The sequence below is a fragment of the Schistocerca gregaria genome, chromosome 5, assembly GCF_023897955.1.
Source record: "Schistocerca gregaria isolate iqSchGreg1 chromosome 5, iqSchGreg1.2, whole genome shotgun sequence".
In the NCBI taxonomy this organism is placed as follows: domain Eukaryota; kingdom Metazoa; phylum Arthropoda; class Insecta; order Orthoptera; family Acrididae; genus Schistocerca; species Schistocerca gregaria.
In genome coordinates, this window is record NC_064924.1 from 100,225,304 (window position 1) to 100,243,521 (window position 18,218).

An 18,218-nucleotide genomic window follows, 5' to 3' on the forward strand; every position below is an offset into this window, starting at 1 on the left:
CGAAATGGTGATCTTGGAATTTCCCAGTTTTTCTGTTCGTAACACTGACTGAATAGCATGCGTTAATCCGATGCCTCCCTTTCTCTCCTCCTCTTGACCTTTGCTTGGCCCCCATCCTATATTCCCAATCCCCTGTTTTCTTCAAATGGTTCAAATGGCTCTAAGCACTATGGGACTTAACATCTGAAGTCATCAGTCCCACAGACTTAGGAACTACTTAAACCTAACTAACCTAAGGACATCACACACATCCATGCCCGAGGCAAGATTCGAACATGCGACCGTAGCAGCAGCGCGGTTCCGGACTGAACCACCTAGAACCGTTCGGTCACATCGGTCGGCCCTGTTTTCTTCCCACACACTGTTTCACGTTACAACTATCCCAGAAACCCAAATCACCTGAACCACCTACCTACACAGAAATTTTGTTACCCAAAAGGACCAACTATGTGCAGGCCCCTTCCATCAAATGCTAGTGAAGTGTAACACAGCGTAGTGTTTGTCTTTATATACTTGCAACTCATAATCATTGTTTTAAATGTCAAACCTTTTCGTGTGTGTTATTGTGTCATCAACGAAAAGGGCCTTTCAATTTGTTTTAAAAGTATCTGTATACAGTAACTACTTAAAGTTTTTTATTCCTCCTCTTTATATTTTAAACTGCTATGGTTGAAGACTGGAGTATTATTCTGGTGTCTGCCTACTTTGGCCCCTCTGGAACGAGGGAATGTAATTACAATGAAGGAAAAAAAGTGACTGGCTAATCAACATCAACTTAAGAGCTTAGATTTTGCGTAATAAATGATTCCTCAAGACAAACCCTCCCAAAACTCAACCTATAATTATAGAAGAAATCGCCCACAGCTTTCATCTCCGTGGTTTTTACGTAATTATCTGTAACCGTATATCCACTTAAGTAATGGTCTAAAATACCGCAGACTGAAGCTTGATTGTAGACCAACGGGTAAATACCTCCTGTTTTTTGGTTCAAAATGGTTCTAATGACTCTGAGCACTATGGGACTTCTGAGGTCATCAGTCCCCTAGAACTTAGAACTACTTAAACCTAACTAACCTAAGGACATCACACACATCCATGCCCGAGGCCGGATTCGAACCTACGACCGTAGCGGTTTCACAGCTCTAGACTGAAATGCCTAGAACCGCTCGGCCACACCGGCCGGGTTTTTTGGTTGAGCGGACGCCAGGGGAAATGTCATACGTGTATTAAATTTTGTTTGTGAATACTCACAACGCCCCTGTAAGGTTTAGAGATGTAAATTTTGTGTCTTCATCGAAAGATTTTAGCCCTAAACTTCAATTCATAACACAAATGGATGAGGATCTTAAGTTCTTGGTGTGTCTCCACAGTTGATTTACTTTTTATTTCCGCATCATTCGTGTTGTGGGGCCAGTTGTCAATCTCAAGAAGGCCTTGAATGGTTTGTGGCACCGTAAATGCATTCCGACAGAGACTGTGGGAGAAAATTTGTTGCATATCACACCAGGGGAGCGCAGATTCTGCTGACTGGTGAGGTAAGCATCTTCGTTTATAGTAACGAAATACTATTTAGTATATAACTGAAGCATGAGCATAGCGTTCCGTCATAAAGGTTGTCGGTGAGGCGAATATAGATCATAGCGACTGACGACTGTCATATTTTTACACCATCACGCCCAGTGGCAATGGTGCTTTGAAACGGCCTCAACCGGAAGCACACAATCTTTCGACGACTGCGTAGTTACATTGACAACAAACAATTGCGCACTCATACAACTGTCTCGTAAGAAGCAGGAAGAATCATTGTAGGCAAAGTTGCACTGCCCTGTGGTGATGCCCCGAAGCAAGAAGTTCGGCGAATCAGGGGCCATCAACAGCTGCCCACTTCCCGACTCTGCGCGCATGCGCAGCGAGACTCTTCGGCCCTATGTGCTTCGCGCAGTGCGGTAGCTGTTGTGTTCAAGCGAACAAGCAGGAAGGAAAGCCAGGCAGCTGCTCCGTCGCCGGTGAGTTAAGATACTGCGATACGCGCTCTACTTTACTTCCTTATTTGAAGGTAGGAAAGCTAACAATCTGCATTTCGTCCAAATAATCTTGCTTCTGATCAACAGTTTTTTTTTCTTCTTATTAGACCACAATCAGTTGACAGTTGGCTAGGATTTTCAAGATATACCAGAGTGCAAGAACGCACAAAACCTTAGGTCGTTAGAGTATCATCGGTAGGAAATGCTAGACAGAGTGCTTGTCATTCGTTTTATGTAGCTATTATGCAACAATAGTTAGTAGTTCAGTGTGGTACATATGTATGTGAGAAGGGATTGAGACTGGATATAAGTGCAGTGCAAACAGTTGCCACTGTACGGGAGTCGTATTTTTCTACAAACATCACATGGGCTGCAATTTCATGTTTACACATTATTATTATTATTATTATTATTAATAATACTAGGACACAGACTATATTACGTAGGATGACGGTAGCCTAATCGTGGTGCAAGTATGCAAGAGTGTTAAAATACACTTTACAGAATACATTGTGCTAAAACTGTAAAACGAAGATTAAATTACAGTAGTATCTTATTTATCCGGACTAGGTCATCCAAATAGTTCAAACACAGATAATCCAGAATGTCAGAAAAATAGAATGGAATGGGTTAAATGTCGTAAATACCTTATTTTTAAGTAAATGTACAAATTAAACATTTTTTCATGTAAGTATTGACCAGATATCGGAAAAAGGCATTATACACAAAAATAATCGGTCTCTTTTGATTCGTATGTCGTTTATGTGGAGCACGATCACTTTAACACCTTTAGCAAACAATCGTTTGTCTGAAGTCGTTTCCACGTGGCGTTCTAAATAAACCTTGTCTAGCTGTGTTACTGCTTCTGTGGACCGTATGTCTGGAGATGGAGCGGCAATTTTATCAGCTAAACCATGACTATCGTCATTGTCTGCAGACGAACAATCGGCGATAATGTCGTTAGTAATCGTACCATAAGCAGCGTCATTGCCGTTTCGCAACCTTTCCTGTCATTAACGCCAATGTCTGAGTATCGCTGAATGTTTTTGAAAATGCTTTACTACCAGATGCTGCAGCAATGTTTTGAACGATCACCATTTATCCACCCTGTGTGGTGCCTCTTTTTGTCAATGTGCATTAGGCTGTACCACCTTCATTCTCTTTGTTGTCATATTACACTCGCAACAGACGGCGGCAATACAGTAGGTCCTACTGAAAAATCAGTGTTATTTGCCTTGTTAACGACGCCTTACTAGGATCTGCATGTGGGTTGGCTGGTTGTATGGGTTTAGTATGAGGAAAGTGTAAACATTATAATAGAGGAAAAAGAAAAAGATTTATAGATTATGTTAGCAAGAATGTTTGAATCCCAATACAAATTATTACCAACTGCAATAGGTTTACACAGAATGTATAAATTCATATTATAGGAAACTATGTTTGCGCCTACCAGTAGAAGAATGCAATGAATACCCAATCATGGGGCTACAGACAGTAAGAACAACAAAGTAATGACAGAAGCTGTACTCTCTCTCTCTCTCTCTCTCTCTCTCTCTCTCTCTCTCTCTCTCTCTCTCTCTGTGTCTGTCTGTGTGTAGAGAGATAGAGAGAGAGATAGATAGATACTGGATCACGGGGTACTCAGCCCCAACTCAACTGATCATTTAGAACCAAATTGGAGTTCTGTGCCAAATATTGTTGTACTGGGTGTTCAAAAAGTCAGTATAAATTTAAAATGAGTAAATCACGGAATAATGTATATAGAGAGGTACAAATTGACACACATGCTTGGAATGACATGGGGTTTTATTGGAACCAAAAAAATACAAAAGTTCAAAAAATGTCCGAAAGATGGCGATTCATCTGATCAGAATAGCAATAATTAGCATAACAAAGTAAGACAAAGCAAAGATGATATTCTTTACAGGAAACACTCAATATGTCCACCATCATTCCTCAACAATAGCTGTAGTCGAGGTATAATGTTGTGAGCAGCACTGTAAAGCATGTCCGATGTTGTCTTTCAGCATCCGTAGAGATGTCGGTCGATCACGATAAACTTGCGACTTCAGGTAACCCCAAAGCCCCAATAATCGCACGGACTGAGGTCTGGGGGGCCAAGCATGACGAAAGTGGCGGCTGAGCACACGATCATCACCAAACGACGAGCGCAAGAGGTCTACCACGCGGTAGCAATATGGGGTGGAGCGCCATCCTGTATAAACATCGTACGTTCCAGCAGGTGTTTATCAGCCAGGCTACGGGTGATCCGATTCTGTAACATATCAGCGTACCGCTCACCCGTCACGGAAGCAGTTTTGCTGTCCAGCGCCATCTGTAGGACATTTTGTGAACTAATTTTTTTTTTTTTTTTTTAGTAAAACCCCATGTCATTCCAAGCATGTGTGTCAATTTTTACCTCTATCTACATTATTCCGAGGTTTATTAAGTTTTCAAATTTATAGTGACTTTTTGATCATCCGGTATTTGTTGAGCTGGAGTACTTCCAACAAGTTAAATATTTCACAGCTTGCTGTGTTTACGCAGTATCAGTGACTATCCGTCAGCATATGTTCAGTCCGACTTTCGTAATCTCCGGCTACGTTTGTACTTAGTCTGTCTGCTATGACCTTCGCTGTTTGTGCTGTCTGACAAGTCCGATTCTGATTGCAGAGTAACATGTGCTTTATCTTCGTTTCTTGGAGCAATAAATATTACTCGTTCCGCCCTTTCTTATGTATATACAAGCTGAACTAACAGAGAAATCTGCCCCCACTGTTTCGTGATAGAAGTTCGATTGTCTACTAGCGTACATTTTACAGATCGAGGAAGTGCGCGTCGGGCGTGGCGCAGCAGGAATCGTAACTGTGATACAAATTTCCTTTATTCCGTGTTTAAATTTTACTGCATATTTAAGGAAGAATTTTAAAGGTTAAGGTCCATTCGACTACAATGTCAGTGGAGGCGGAGTTAAAATTTGGATAGGGGAAAAATGGGGCAGGAAGTAATTGGCAGTGTCATTTTCAGTAGTACTGTAATTGCGTTTGCCTTTACTGATTTGGGAAACCTAAATGTGGATGGGCGCACGGGGATCTGAAACTGCGGACTCCTCCTATACGGATTCAGTGTCGAAGTCACCCCGTTCGGCTACATATTTAAAGCTCATCAGCCCTTGTGGTCCGATTTTGAAAGTAGCAATACTGCTGCTAGTTTTTTGCGCTTCGCTATTTCGCTCCAGTACCTTGGAAGTGTTTTTCTTTTTGCACGTGTATTCTATATGCCGCTCTGAATTTTGATATGGATATTATTGTTCCTAAATATTATATCTGTCCTTGCAGTAGGGTGGGAATCACAGTACGGACTGTAAGGCATTGCAAGGTACGTCGGCATACAAATAAAACAAAAATTCAAAATTGCAGTGACTGTGCTATTCCGAATTATGATACAAAGTTCCGTCACTACGGTGACCGCAGCCGTTATGAAATACATGAAATGTATTCGCAGTTCCAAATATGGACAACCAGCATCTGTATAATGGAATGAATGAAAATTTGGTCGGACCGAGACTAGAACGCGGATTTCTCGCTTATCACGAGCGGTCGCTTCACCATTTGGTCATCCGATCACGACTCACGGCCAAACCCAAACCTCCATTTGTCGTCAACACACTGTACTCGTACATCCGTTACGTAATTCCCGTACAGTGGAGACATTTGACTTGAAAGTCGCTTGCCCGGTATCAGCAGATGAACAGGATATTGCAGTGCCTGTGTTATTCCGAATTATGATGGCATGTTCCTCCGGACATGCATGCATGCTAAGAGAGAAATCCGGGTTCGAGCCTCGATCCCACACAAATTTTCTTTGTCATTCCATTAAACAGCTGATCTTTGTCCATTTTCGCAACTGCAAATAAATTTCTTGTAAAAAGAATAAAATTAGTCTTGGCAGCGAGAAGCCCTGAAAAAGTAATTATAAAAAGTAAATAAACCATAATTGTAGCGTTACATTTAGATGCCATTGGTATTATGGCTATCTCTGAAAAACGAAATACGCCACTTTTCCAAGTGGCGATCAGCGCTGCTGCTGAACTTTCGGAAACATTGAAAGTGTGTAGATGACGGGGTCCTAGTCATCTTGGCATTTCGCAACCAGCGCTCTACCGGCTGAAATGTTTCGGTTCATCTCACACCCACTTTCCACTGGATCTAACGTCAGCCCTTCATCTCTTGTTTGTGTGAATCCTGAGCCGATCGATTCAGACATTCCGGTAATATCTGAGAATAAGAGCACAAACTAAACCGAATCAAGTGTCATCGTGGTTAAAACATAGGGGAGGAAATTCCCGACCGGCAAATCAGATTTATGTTTTCCGTACTTACTGTAAGTCGATTAAGGCATAAAAGAATTTCTTCTCCACACTTTCCCAATCTGAGCTTATGCTCCATCTGAAACAGCCTCTCCATCGAAGGCACGTTGAACTCTAGTCTTCAGTCCTGCTTACAGAAATGAACTTTTCTTTTTTTGGAAGATTTAAAATGGCGTAGCTAATGACACAATTGTATTCCACACAAGTCATCGTGATGTTAACAGTAAGATAACACGTAGCCAAAGAACTGTCATCGCAGCGAAACTCCGTAATATATTCGCCAAATCTGGTCACAACTTGTACTGTTCAGTAATTGTAGTCAAGCCGCTTCTCGTATTGTGAGTTGGCGAATCTGATATCACAACGAAACAATTACGTTCCAGCCTCGCCTATAACTCGGGCTACACAAAAATCAATTTCACAATCTTCATTCCTAAAGTTAGTAAAAGCACATAAATGTTGTCAGAGTGACATATTAATTGGAGCATCCTCAGGAAAAGTCGTTATAATTGCCCCGATATTAGTTGCCAAGTAGTGTTGTACATTTTATAGAATAGGCTCCATCAGTGCCTATAGATATCTACTGGCTTCCTTTTCATTTGGACGAGGAGTGTCTAAACTTTCTTACTAGTAGGAGGCATTGGTTTTAACATTGGCTTATCATATCGGTTCCCCGTCTACAACAAATAACAAGGTAATCCCATCTTACCTTTCTACAAAAGATACAGAAGACACGTTGCACATGGGCAGCTTTCCCCTTAAAAGTCAAGAGACCGTTCTATCTGATCAACACACACAAATTCCCCGTTCATAACATTTTATTTGTACCAAGATACAACTCGTTTTCCTTTTTTAATGGGGTCGCTTGAAACAAGTGTTTTTGAATTGGTTGCATTTACACATTTCAAAAATATAAATCGAATTGTATGCGAATAAACTAGAGAAAATCCGCTTGACTACTCTTCAGAGTAACATCCGATACAAATACAATGAGCAGCAACGTCACCACAACACTCCTTGATCTACTGCCAAAATTGTTTTTACATCCGAAGACTGCCCCGTTAACAACGCTATAAATAATGATTTTGAGCTATGGAGACAAAGTGATGAGGTATTCGTTATGTGCGACACCCATACAGAACACATTGGACTGTACGGCAGAGGGCGAAAATTGGATGGCACGTCACTATGTAGCAAATACACGAGCTTCTCTTATGCTCGTAAAGGCAGTTCAAGGGGGGAAGGCAATATGCGGAAAGTGCAGACATGCCTCGCCTTCTAGCCGTTGAATTTCCTGAAACGATAAGGAATAAATAAGGCCTTCTGTGCAATGGCACTATCTGATACCGAATTATAGTGCGTGACCCCGTGATATGTACTGTGCACGGTGCTGTATAGTATGTGCTCTATCACATTTGTTCTTCATCCTCTTCAGAATGCTATTAAATACATGGTCCCGTTATGCAGTATGTCATTTGTATTATGTAATATGATTAACGACTAATATAATGCTTTGTAGCATTTGCGATGATTGGAGACAACCGAATTACTGGTCGGTGGGAATGGAAGCGTGTATGCAACTGCATCTATATTCTGTAAGCCACCTTAGGGTGTGTGGCGGAGGGTACTTAGGGTGTCAATCTGATAGCCCCATCCATGTTTCATCCGCGAATGGCGCATGGGAAGAAGTATTGTTGGTAAATCTCCGTATTAGCTCTAATTTCTCGGGTTTTCTCGTTGTGATATCTCCGCGAGACGAACGTGGAAGTACTTTTGAATACATTACGGGAAAGGCAGTGATCAATGTCTTACAAATATTTACTATTAAAAAGAGTCTTGATCACGATTTATTTATCAAGGTGACCGGTTTCGACCACTACTGTGGTCATCTTCAGACCATTGAGTAGGAACCTCTTTCTGTTGGAGAATCTCAAACAGAAAGAGGTTCTACTCAATGGTGTGAAGATGACCACAGTAGTGGTCGAAACCGGTCACCTTGATAAATAAATCGTGATCAAGACACTTTTTAATAGTAAATAGAACGTGGAAGTAATACGTTGCCCGGCTCTTCTTGGAATGTACTCTATTGGAATTACACTAGTAAACCGCTCCGTGATGCAAACGCTTCTCCTGTAGTGTTGACGTTAAAGTTCATTGGGCATCTTTGTAATGCTCGCGCATACTAAACGATCCCGTGACGAAACGCGCCGCTTTTCTTTTATCTTGCCTATTTCTTCTATTAATCTAACATCGCAAGAGTCCTAAACTGATGAAAAATACACTGTAATAGATAGAACAAATTTTTGTAAGCCACTTATTTTCTGGATGAATTAAATGTTGTCATTCCACTCCTGGGTGTGTTAAAAGGTGCCGCATGGTATTAGCCTAGCGGTCTCAGGCGCTGCAGTCATGGACTATGCGACTGGTCCCAGAGGAGGTTCGAGTCCTTCTTCGGGCATGGGTGTGTGTGTGTTTGTCCTTAGGATAATTTAGGTTACGTAATGTGCAAGCTTAGAGACTGATGATATTACCAGTTAAGTCCCATAAAATTTCACACACATTTTCTTACTGTTTACGAGGATTTCTCATCCGTAGTGTCATTCTATGTTGATGGATTCATTCGCCTATTTGTCCGCATTATGTTACGTTTTACAAATTCTGCAGCAGGCAGGGGTAAAATACAGGGAGCGAAAGGCTATTTACATTTTGTACACAAACAAGATGGCAGTTATAAGAGTCGAGGGACATGAAAGGGAAGTAGTGGTTTGGAAGGGAGTGAGACAGGGTTGTAGCCTCTCCCAGATGCTCTTCAATCTGTATATTGAGCAAGCCGTAAAGGAAACAAAAGAAAAGTTCGGAGTAGGTATTAAAATCCATGGAGGAGAAACAAAAACATTGAGGTTCGCCGATGACATTGTAATTCTGTCAGAGACAGCAAAGGACTTGGAAGAGCAGTTGAACGGAATGGACAGTGTCTTGAAAGGAGGATATAAGATGAACATCAACAAAAGCAGAACGAGCATAATGGAATGTAGTCGACTTAAGTCGGGTGATGCTGAGGGAATTGGATTAGGAAATGAGACACGTAAAGTAGTAAATGAGTTTTGCTATTTGGGGAACAAAATAACTGATGATGGTCGAAGTAGAGAGGATATAAAATGTAGACTGGGAATGGCAAGGATAGCGTTTCCGGAGAAATTTGTTAACATCGAGTGTAGATATAAGTGTCAGGAAGTCGTTTCTGAAAGTATTTGTATGGAGTGTAGCTAAGTATGGAAGTGAAACGTGGACGGTAAATAGTTTAGACAAAAAGAGAATAGAAGCTTTGTGAAACGTGGTGCTACAGAAGAATGCTGAAGATTAGATGGGTAGATCACATAACTAATGACGAGGTATTGAATAGAATTGGTGAGAAGAGGAGTTTGTGGCACAACTTGACTAGAAGAAGGGATCGGTTGGTAGGACATGTTCTGAGGCATCAAGGGATCACCAATTTAGTACTGGAGGGCAGCGTGGAGGGTAAAAATCGTAGAGGGAGACAAAGAGATGAGTACACTAAGCAGATTCAGAAGGATGTAGGAAGCCGTAGGTACTGGGAGATGAAGCAGCCCGCACAGGATAGAATAGCGGGGAGAGGTGCATCAAACCAGTCTCAGGACTGAAGACAAGAACAAGAACATCAACAACAACAAGTTACATTTACTTGCTTTCAGTGTCAGTTGCCAGTACCTTCATTATTCATCAATTCTCTGCAGGTGTTCCTGCAATTTGCTAGTCTTCTGACGTAGTTACCTTCTTGTAGATAACCGCACCATCCCCTAACAACCCGAAGGAGCTAAAGAGGTTATCTACTAGATCAATTATATATAATGTGAACAGTAACTGTCTTATCACACTTCCATGGACTACTTCTACGACGCAGAACATATGATGCGGGCACTGCCTCGAGATAGTTAATAATAAATTATCTGCAGAAGGAGCATTGTAGTGCAGTTTTTAAATTAAAACAGTTTAACGCATCATTTAAGTTTTATTATGTAACTGTAAAATATACCATAAAACTTGATTTTATGAGATTAGAACAATGGATAGAATTTTAGTTTAGCACTTCTTTCCTTTTTATGTCAACCAATTTGTTTTTTATGGTGATCGTTAATAACAAATTACAAAAAACACAAACTTTCTTTTTACAGCGCTGGCTTTACGTTGCTGTTAGTGTTGTTATGGATCTAGACTGACGCATTTGTGTGAACTCTGCTAAGATGACGAGTACAGGCGTTATAATGTTGTAATAGTGCTGTTGACACATTTACGGGGTTGTTTCCCATTGATAGATTATTTATTACGATCTAAAATATATTATTTTTATAAAACGCATTTGCAGTTTTCGAAAACGCCCTTACGTATTACCCGCAGAAAGCAGTGGGCGCTTGACCTTGCTATGAAGTCGTAAGTTAGTAAGCTGTCTGTAAGACGTCATGGATCTTAGGCAATCTTGTACGTTTCCTGTCATATCTCATTAACGAATAAAGTTACCAGAAAATTGATTTCTCCAGTTTCAAGTGCTCAAGAATTCGCATCGTTCGACAGGCAGCGAAAACTTTTACAGCTCACTGTTTGTATGAAATGAGTTATTGAAGAAACCAACCTTTCACAAAACCGAACTCACTTCAAACTGCCAAAATTCCGTTAACTTTTAGGGAAGTTCTTGGCCCTTTTGCCGACTGAAGTGTCACGTGTTTGACGAGGCGCGAATTTGACGTGAACAAGTACACAGTTTGAAAAATGATTGCTGACGTCTCTCGTGTTAGCTGTCCACTGGAAAACTCAGCCTAACAAGTACAGACCAAAAATTATATCTTCTGCGACTACAAAAGCGCCCACACCTCAGTATGAAGGGAAAGACTTAAATTTTCAAGTTTCTGTGGTACCCTCTTTGTGGTGCGGGCCCCAGGCTGTCTGTGTTGATAGGCTGCGCGTAAATGCGTACTGGGATCCCGCACTTTTAGGAAATCACTCTTAGCGGTGGCTGATGGGAGAGACAGGATCAACATAAGTCGCATGGCTTTGTACGACTTTGGATCGATACTCAATTGTTTCGGGTCGCTACGAGTCTAATGAAAAGTACACTGCCCATTGTATTCGGCATTCTCTGTTGTTTTCGCTGTGCTGAGTTTTGTTTCCTATGTGGTGAAATACACGTGTCACGTTTGCTTTCGTATACAAACGAAGACGGCATGGTAAACTCATTGCCCTCTGCTAACGAAGCCAGCCTAGGTTTTCAACGAGGGAAATCTGTCACTGTGGGTCCAGTATCTTCGACATATATCGATTCACCTAGCACTCAGCAGTCACGCTGCCGAGTGACTTCGAGTGAGCGCGTAATATGGCAGGTTGCTCAGCTGTGTCCACGTTAGGCAAGCTCACTGCAGGACAATGGAAATAAATTCGCACACCGCAACACGCCATTGCTTTGAAAGCGTAAGTGTTGCAACATTTCCGCCGGAGTAGTTTTTGACAAGCGGATTTGATAACAGTTAAACAGTTACGGCTTGAATACACAACTTGCTCGCAAGCCATGCAAGATTAGTAGGGTCTATTACCTATTAAATGCAACTGTCTGGGTCCGGATACTGGTCTGGAACAGTCTTGTATTGTCACATTTTATCAGGCTTCAGGAAGTTTCTTTCAGGCTGGAGAAGGAAAGAAAAACATATACCAACTAGAAACTTCACTAATGCATGTCCACTGCCGAGAGTAGCACAGATTCAGAAGTGTTTTTCGCGTGCATTGTTGCTGGAATTCACTCAACATACGCGGCACTGTCAGTGCATGTCAACAGGCGTTTTCTCACGTAGCTTGTATCCCAGGGAAATCCCATCAGTAGTGTATCAGTGCAAACTGAGAAACATTTACTGTGGCTTCTTACAGGGTTGACAATTACTCTATTATATGAAATAAAATTGTCGTAACTTCTGAACGGTTTGCCTTAGGACGTTGAAACTGAACGGTTGGCCGCGGGGCATGATGGGAATTAGTAAGCACTGGATGATTTGGTTTAGCGACGATGACTACTGTCATTTAGATGAGTTCATTAATAAGCAAAACTGGCGCCTTTGTGGGACTGAGAATCCGGATTTCACTTTAGTCTCTTCACCTTCAAGAGTGACTGTGTGATGTGCAGTGTCCATGATTTCATCCCCATCGCCCAAAATGAATCTCATTTTGATAAGATGTGGTTCATGCAAGACGGAGCTCGACCCCATCGAATCAGGAGACTGTTTTTGATGTCCTGCAGGAGCACTTTCAAGACCACTTTCTGGCTCTGGGGTACCCAGAGGTCACTGGCATGGGCCTCGGTTGGCCGCCATGTTCTCCGGCTGTGAACACGTGCTACTCCTTTTCGTGGGGCTATATTAAAGATAAGGTGTACGGCAATAACCCCAAAACTATTGCTGAGCTGAAAACAGCCGTTCAGGAATCATCGACAGCATCGATGTTCCGACAGTTCAGCGGCTCACGCAGAATTTCGCTGTTCGTCTACGCCTCATCATAGCCAATGATCACTGGCATATTGAACATATTATAACCTAAATCTGATTATCTGTAGTGACGCTTACATGTTCAATAAAGTGTGTGCAAGGCGTAGTTGACTTTTTCAGTTCATGAAGCTGATTCTCTTGAATAACTCACCCAATTTTTTTCTGATATTGTAATCATTTGTTCGTCTGTACATGTACAATAAGACGACGGAATTCCGTCCCATTCGGATAATTCCTCCGTGGTGTGTGTGTTATTTGTCTCCGAGTGTATATCAGTCTTTTTTATGACGAAATTCCCCAACGTCTACGAATCTGAAAAATAATTGCTGTCTATTATGGCCATTACTACAATAGTAATTTTACTTTTTGTAATTATATTATTTGCTTCCTGATTTCCATGGTTTAACAATTCCAATACTTTTTCCATCTATGGATCCCACGCAGTGAGGGATGTTTGCTGATTTACTTTTTTTTCATGTAGTTCAATAATTGTCACCATGTAGTATCAACCATGAACGTAATTTCATCAAATAAAATTGCTATCCTTGTATTAGCTGCCGTGATAGATGACCACAGACGTCGGAAAAGACGAGCTGGTTTCATTCTATATTAAGCGAGAGATCTTCTTAAATAATGTTACAGGTTTGTTTACGAAATTTTTTGCTACCAGTCACGATTTTATTTATATCTTGCACGACGCGTTTCGAGAAACGATTCCCATTTTCAAGTGTGTTCTGTATGCTTTATGATTTTTGCGTGATGTTTTCCATGTGGGAAGTGCTGCATTATTCTGTTGTCTTTACTGTAATGCGTAAAAACACGCACAAGTTTAATTACTGGTTCCTCTTTACATAGAATTCCGTCACTAACTATATTGAAAGATCGAACATTAATTAAAATGTGCCTTTTTTTACATTAAAGTAAATACAACAGAATAATGCAGCACCATACACATGGAAAACATCGCGAATAAATGGCAAAGTGCGCAGAAAACGCCCATGAAAACTGGAACCGTTCCCAGAAAGCGTCGTTCAAAATATAAATAAGAAGAAAGTCAGCAGGCTTCCACGACCATTTATAAAGATCAAATCAAGTTTACATGTATCTTGCGACCGGGAATTAGAAGCGTTCTGTACATTTTGAGAATTTTCTCGGCTGATCTATAATAACTGGCATTAGTACACACACATGCACGTTCCCATGGCACATGATAAAACAGACGTCTGTGTATCCATCGCCCACGGAGGAGGAGAAGAAGAATATCAGCGGCTAGTATGAGAAAACAGCAAACGTCCATCACTGCGTGGGATCCATAGATGGAAAACGAGTTGGAATTTTTAAACCATGAAAATCAAGAAGCAAATATTATAATTACAAAAATACTTCTGTTGTAGTAATGGTCATAATAGACAGCAATTATTTTTCAGATTCATAGACGCAGGCGAATTTGTTCCTAAAAGACTCTGATATACACTCGGAGACAAAAAACACACACACCACGGAGGAATTATCCGAATGTCACGGAATTCCGTAGACTTGTTGTACATGTACAGACGTACAAATTATTACAACAATGCGTTTTATATAGACTGAAGGTGGAGGGGGACAGGAAGAAAAGGGAAAGGAAGGGAAGGAACTATTGACGTCAACTGCATCCGGCATTTATGTCGAATCAGTGACGATGAGTGAAAATGTGTGCGCGACCGGAATTCGAACCAGGAATCTCCTGTTCACTGGGTAGTTGCGTTAATCTCTGGGCTCCCCCAAGCACAGTGTTTATCTCAGTTGCGTGGACTACCTCTGTACGCACTCTGGCCAACACCTCCGGACTATCAGACCAATTGTGTGATTGGATTGAAGAGTTCCTAGATGACAGAACGCAGCATGTCATTCTCAATGGAGAGAAGTCTTCCGAAGTAAGAGTGATTTCAGGTGTGCCTCAGGGGAGTGTCGTAGGACCGTTGCTATTCACAATATACATAAATGACCTTGTGGATGACATCGGAAGTTCACTGAGGCTTTTTGCGGATGATGCTGTGGTATATCGAGAGGTTGTAACAATGGAAAATTGTACTGAAATGCAGGAGGATTTGCAGCGAATTGACGAATGGTGCAGGGAATGGCAATTGAATCTCAATGTAGACAAGTATAATGTGCTGAGAATACATAGAAAGATAGATTCCTTATCATTTAGCTACAAAATAGCAGGTCAGCAACTGTAAGCAGTTAATTCCATAAATTATCTGGGAGTACGCATTAGGAGTGATTTAAAATGGAATGATCATATAAAGTTGATCGTCGGTAAAGCAGATGCCAGACTGAGATTCATTGGAAGAATCCTAAGGAAATGCAATCCGAAAACAAAGGAAGTAGGTTACAGTACGCTTGTTCGCTCACTGCTTGAATACTGCGTAGCAGTGTGGGATCCGTACCAAATAGGGTTGATACAACCGATAGAGAAGATCCAACAGAGAGCAGCGCGCTTCGTTACAGGATCATTTTGTAATCGCGAAAGTGCTACGGAGATGATAAACTCCTGTGGAAGACTGAAGGAGAGACGCTCTGTAGTTAGGGTTTGGCAAGCACGTAGACAAGGGTCCTTAACATCGGTTTGTTGCAGGATTCTCGAACATATTCTCAGTTCGAATATCATGAATTTCCTTGAGACAGAGAAGTTACTGTCCATGCATCAGCACGGATTTAGAAAGCATCGCTCCTGCGAAACGCAACTCGCCCTTTTTTCACATGATATACTGCGAACCATGGATGAAGGCTATCAGACGGATGCCATATTGCTTGACTTTCGGAAAGCGTTTGACTCGGTACCCCACTGCAGACTCCCAACTAAGGTACGAGCATATGGGATTGGTTTCCAGGTATGTGAGTGGCTCGAAGACTTCTTAAGTAACAGAACCCAGTACGGTGTCCTCGATGGTGAGTGTTCATCGGAGGTGAGGGTGTCATCTGGGGTGTCCCAGGGAAGTGTGGTAGGTCCGCTGTTGTTTTCTATCTACGTAAATGATCTTTTGGATAGGGTGGATAGGAATGTGTGGCTGTTCGCTGATGATGCTGTGGTGTACGATAAAGTGTCGTCGCTGAGTAACTGTATGATGATACAAAATGACTTGGACAGGATTTGTGATTGGTGTAAAGAATGGCAGCTAACTCCAAATATAGATAAATGTAAATTAATGTAGATGAATAGGAAAAAGAATCCTGTAATGCTTGAATACTCCATTAGTAATGTAGCGCTTGACACAGTCACGACGATTATATATGTGGGCGTAACATTGCAGAGCGATATGAAGTGGGACAAGCATGTAATGGCAGTTGTGGGGAAGGCGGATAGTCGTCTTCGGTTCATTGGTAGAAGTGGTTCATCTGTAAAGGAGACCGCTTATAAAACACTAATACGACCTATTCTTGGGTACTGCTCGAGCGTTTGGGATCCCTGTCAGGTCGGATTGAGGGAGGACATAGAAGCAATTCAGAGGCGGGCTGCTAGATTTGTTACTGGTAGGTTTGATCACCACGGGAGTGTTACAGAAATGCTTCAGGAACTCGGGTGGGAGTCTCTGGAGGAAAGGAGGGGTTCTTTTCGTGAATCGCTACCGAGTAAATATAGAGAACCAACATCTGAGGCTGACTGAAGTACAATTTTACTGCCGCCAACTTACATTTCGCGGAAAGACCACAAAGATAAGAGATATTAGGGCTCGTACAGAGGCATATAGACAGTTATTTTTCCCTCGTTTTGTTTGGGAGTGGAGCAGGGAGAGAAGATGCTAGTTGTGGTACGAGGTACCCTCCACCACGCACCGTATGGTGGATTGCGGAGTATGTATGTAGATGTAGTGGAAACTCTAGATCCTTGCGGGCGGGCATTATCTTCCTGTAATGGAAGCCCAGGATGGCTTTCCATGAAGAGCAACAAAAAGGGGCGTTTAGTTTCGTAGACGTACCGCTGTGCTGTCAGGACGCCGCGGGTGATAACCAAATGGCTACTACGATGAAATGAAATGGCACCCCAGACCATCACTCCTGGTTGTTGGGGCGTATGACGGGTGAGAGTCAGGTTGGTGTCCCGCTGCTGTCCCGTCTCCAGATGCGTCTTCACTGGTCTTCGGGACTCAGTTCGACCCACCACTGAAGACAATTCTAGTCCAGTCAATTAGATTCTTAGTTGAAGCGTGTCTGGAAACGCCCCGGATAGTGGTGGGATACCAACCTGTCACCCGCCATCCGGCCCAACAACCAGGAGTGATGGGCTGGGGTGCTATTTTATTTCACACCAGGACTCCTTCAGCTGACATCCGCGGCACCCTTGCATCACAGCAGTACGTCTACGATATTCTACGGCCCTTTTCGTTGCACCAGTTGAGTTCGTTTGGAGGATTATGGGCTGGGCCCTGCAACGATATCGGAATTTTGACGATATAACGCGCCAATTGAGCGGGGTATCCCTCAAGGGGGCAGCCAACAACTCTTATTAATCAATACCAACTCGAATAACTGCTTGCTTAAGTGCCAAAGGTGCAGAGGTGGACCAGTGCGTTATTCACTTGTTCAATTTGTTAGGCTGTTTCTCGTGAATAAATCATTCGATTTTTCTGAAATTGAAATAATTAGTCTTTACATGGACATTGCATCTACCAATTTGTCTCATTCTGATAAATCCTTCGCAGTGCGTCGTTTTCTTTGTCTTAGTGTGTATTCAGGGCAACTGAATCAGGTACAAAAAATTATGATCAAACTTCGAATTTTCCAGATGCAGTACCGCTTGCGAGTCTTTGGTAGCGCGGTTGTCAAATCAGCGGCGACACATTGCGCAGACACGTATGGAGAGTATTAATTTTTCACTAAATGCTTAACGCTCTACGAAATACAGAAGCTAGTAACTAATGTAAGTAACGTAAGGAACGAACAGGAACATAGTTTAGGTGGGTCATCGTTGCGTTGCGCGGCTGTCCAGGTAACAGATATTGTCTGTGCCGCCCTTCTTCCTGGAAGGACGCTTCCCCCAGACGTCATAAAAACGCAGCGCATTTCCCGCGCGTATGGCCAGTGTCCGGCGTGAAAAGACTCACATGGAATGCACCTCAGCGCTTTCGCGCAGCGTGAACACACAAAAGTCTGCGGACGCGTTGTGTGCGCAAACGCCACTTGTGGCCAGTTCCAGTTAACGAACAGTGGTCCATATTGTGGGAGTCAATTCCTAGCGATGTGCGATGCTCGAGAGGAATTACGCGAGTACTGTGCGACATTGCGGCTTAAGTCTCGATT

General features: G+C 42.2%; 1 protein-coding gene across 1 annotated transcript in view; it reads left to right on the plus strand.

Annotated features, from left to right (window-relative positions):
- Window positions 1-1,808: 1,808 nt before the first annotated feature.
- Window positions 1,809-18,218, plus strand: part of LOC126272850 (protein rolling stone-like) — a 221,785-nt gene continuing 205,375 nt past the window's right edge. The window contains exon 1 of the mRNA XM_049976062.1: window positions 1,809-2,006. Within this exon, the coding sequence (XP_049832019.1) occupies window positions 1,928-2,006 (79 nt within the window). The 5' untranslated portion in view covers window positions 1,809-1,927. The remainder of the gene's footprint in view (window positions 2,007-18,218) is intronic.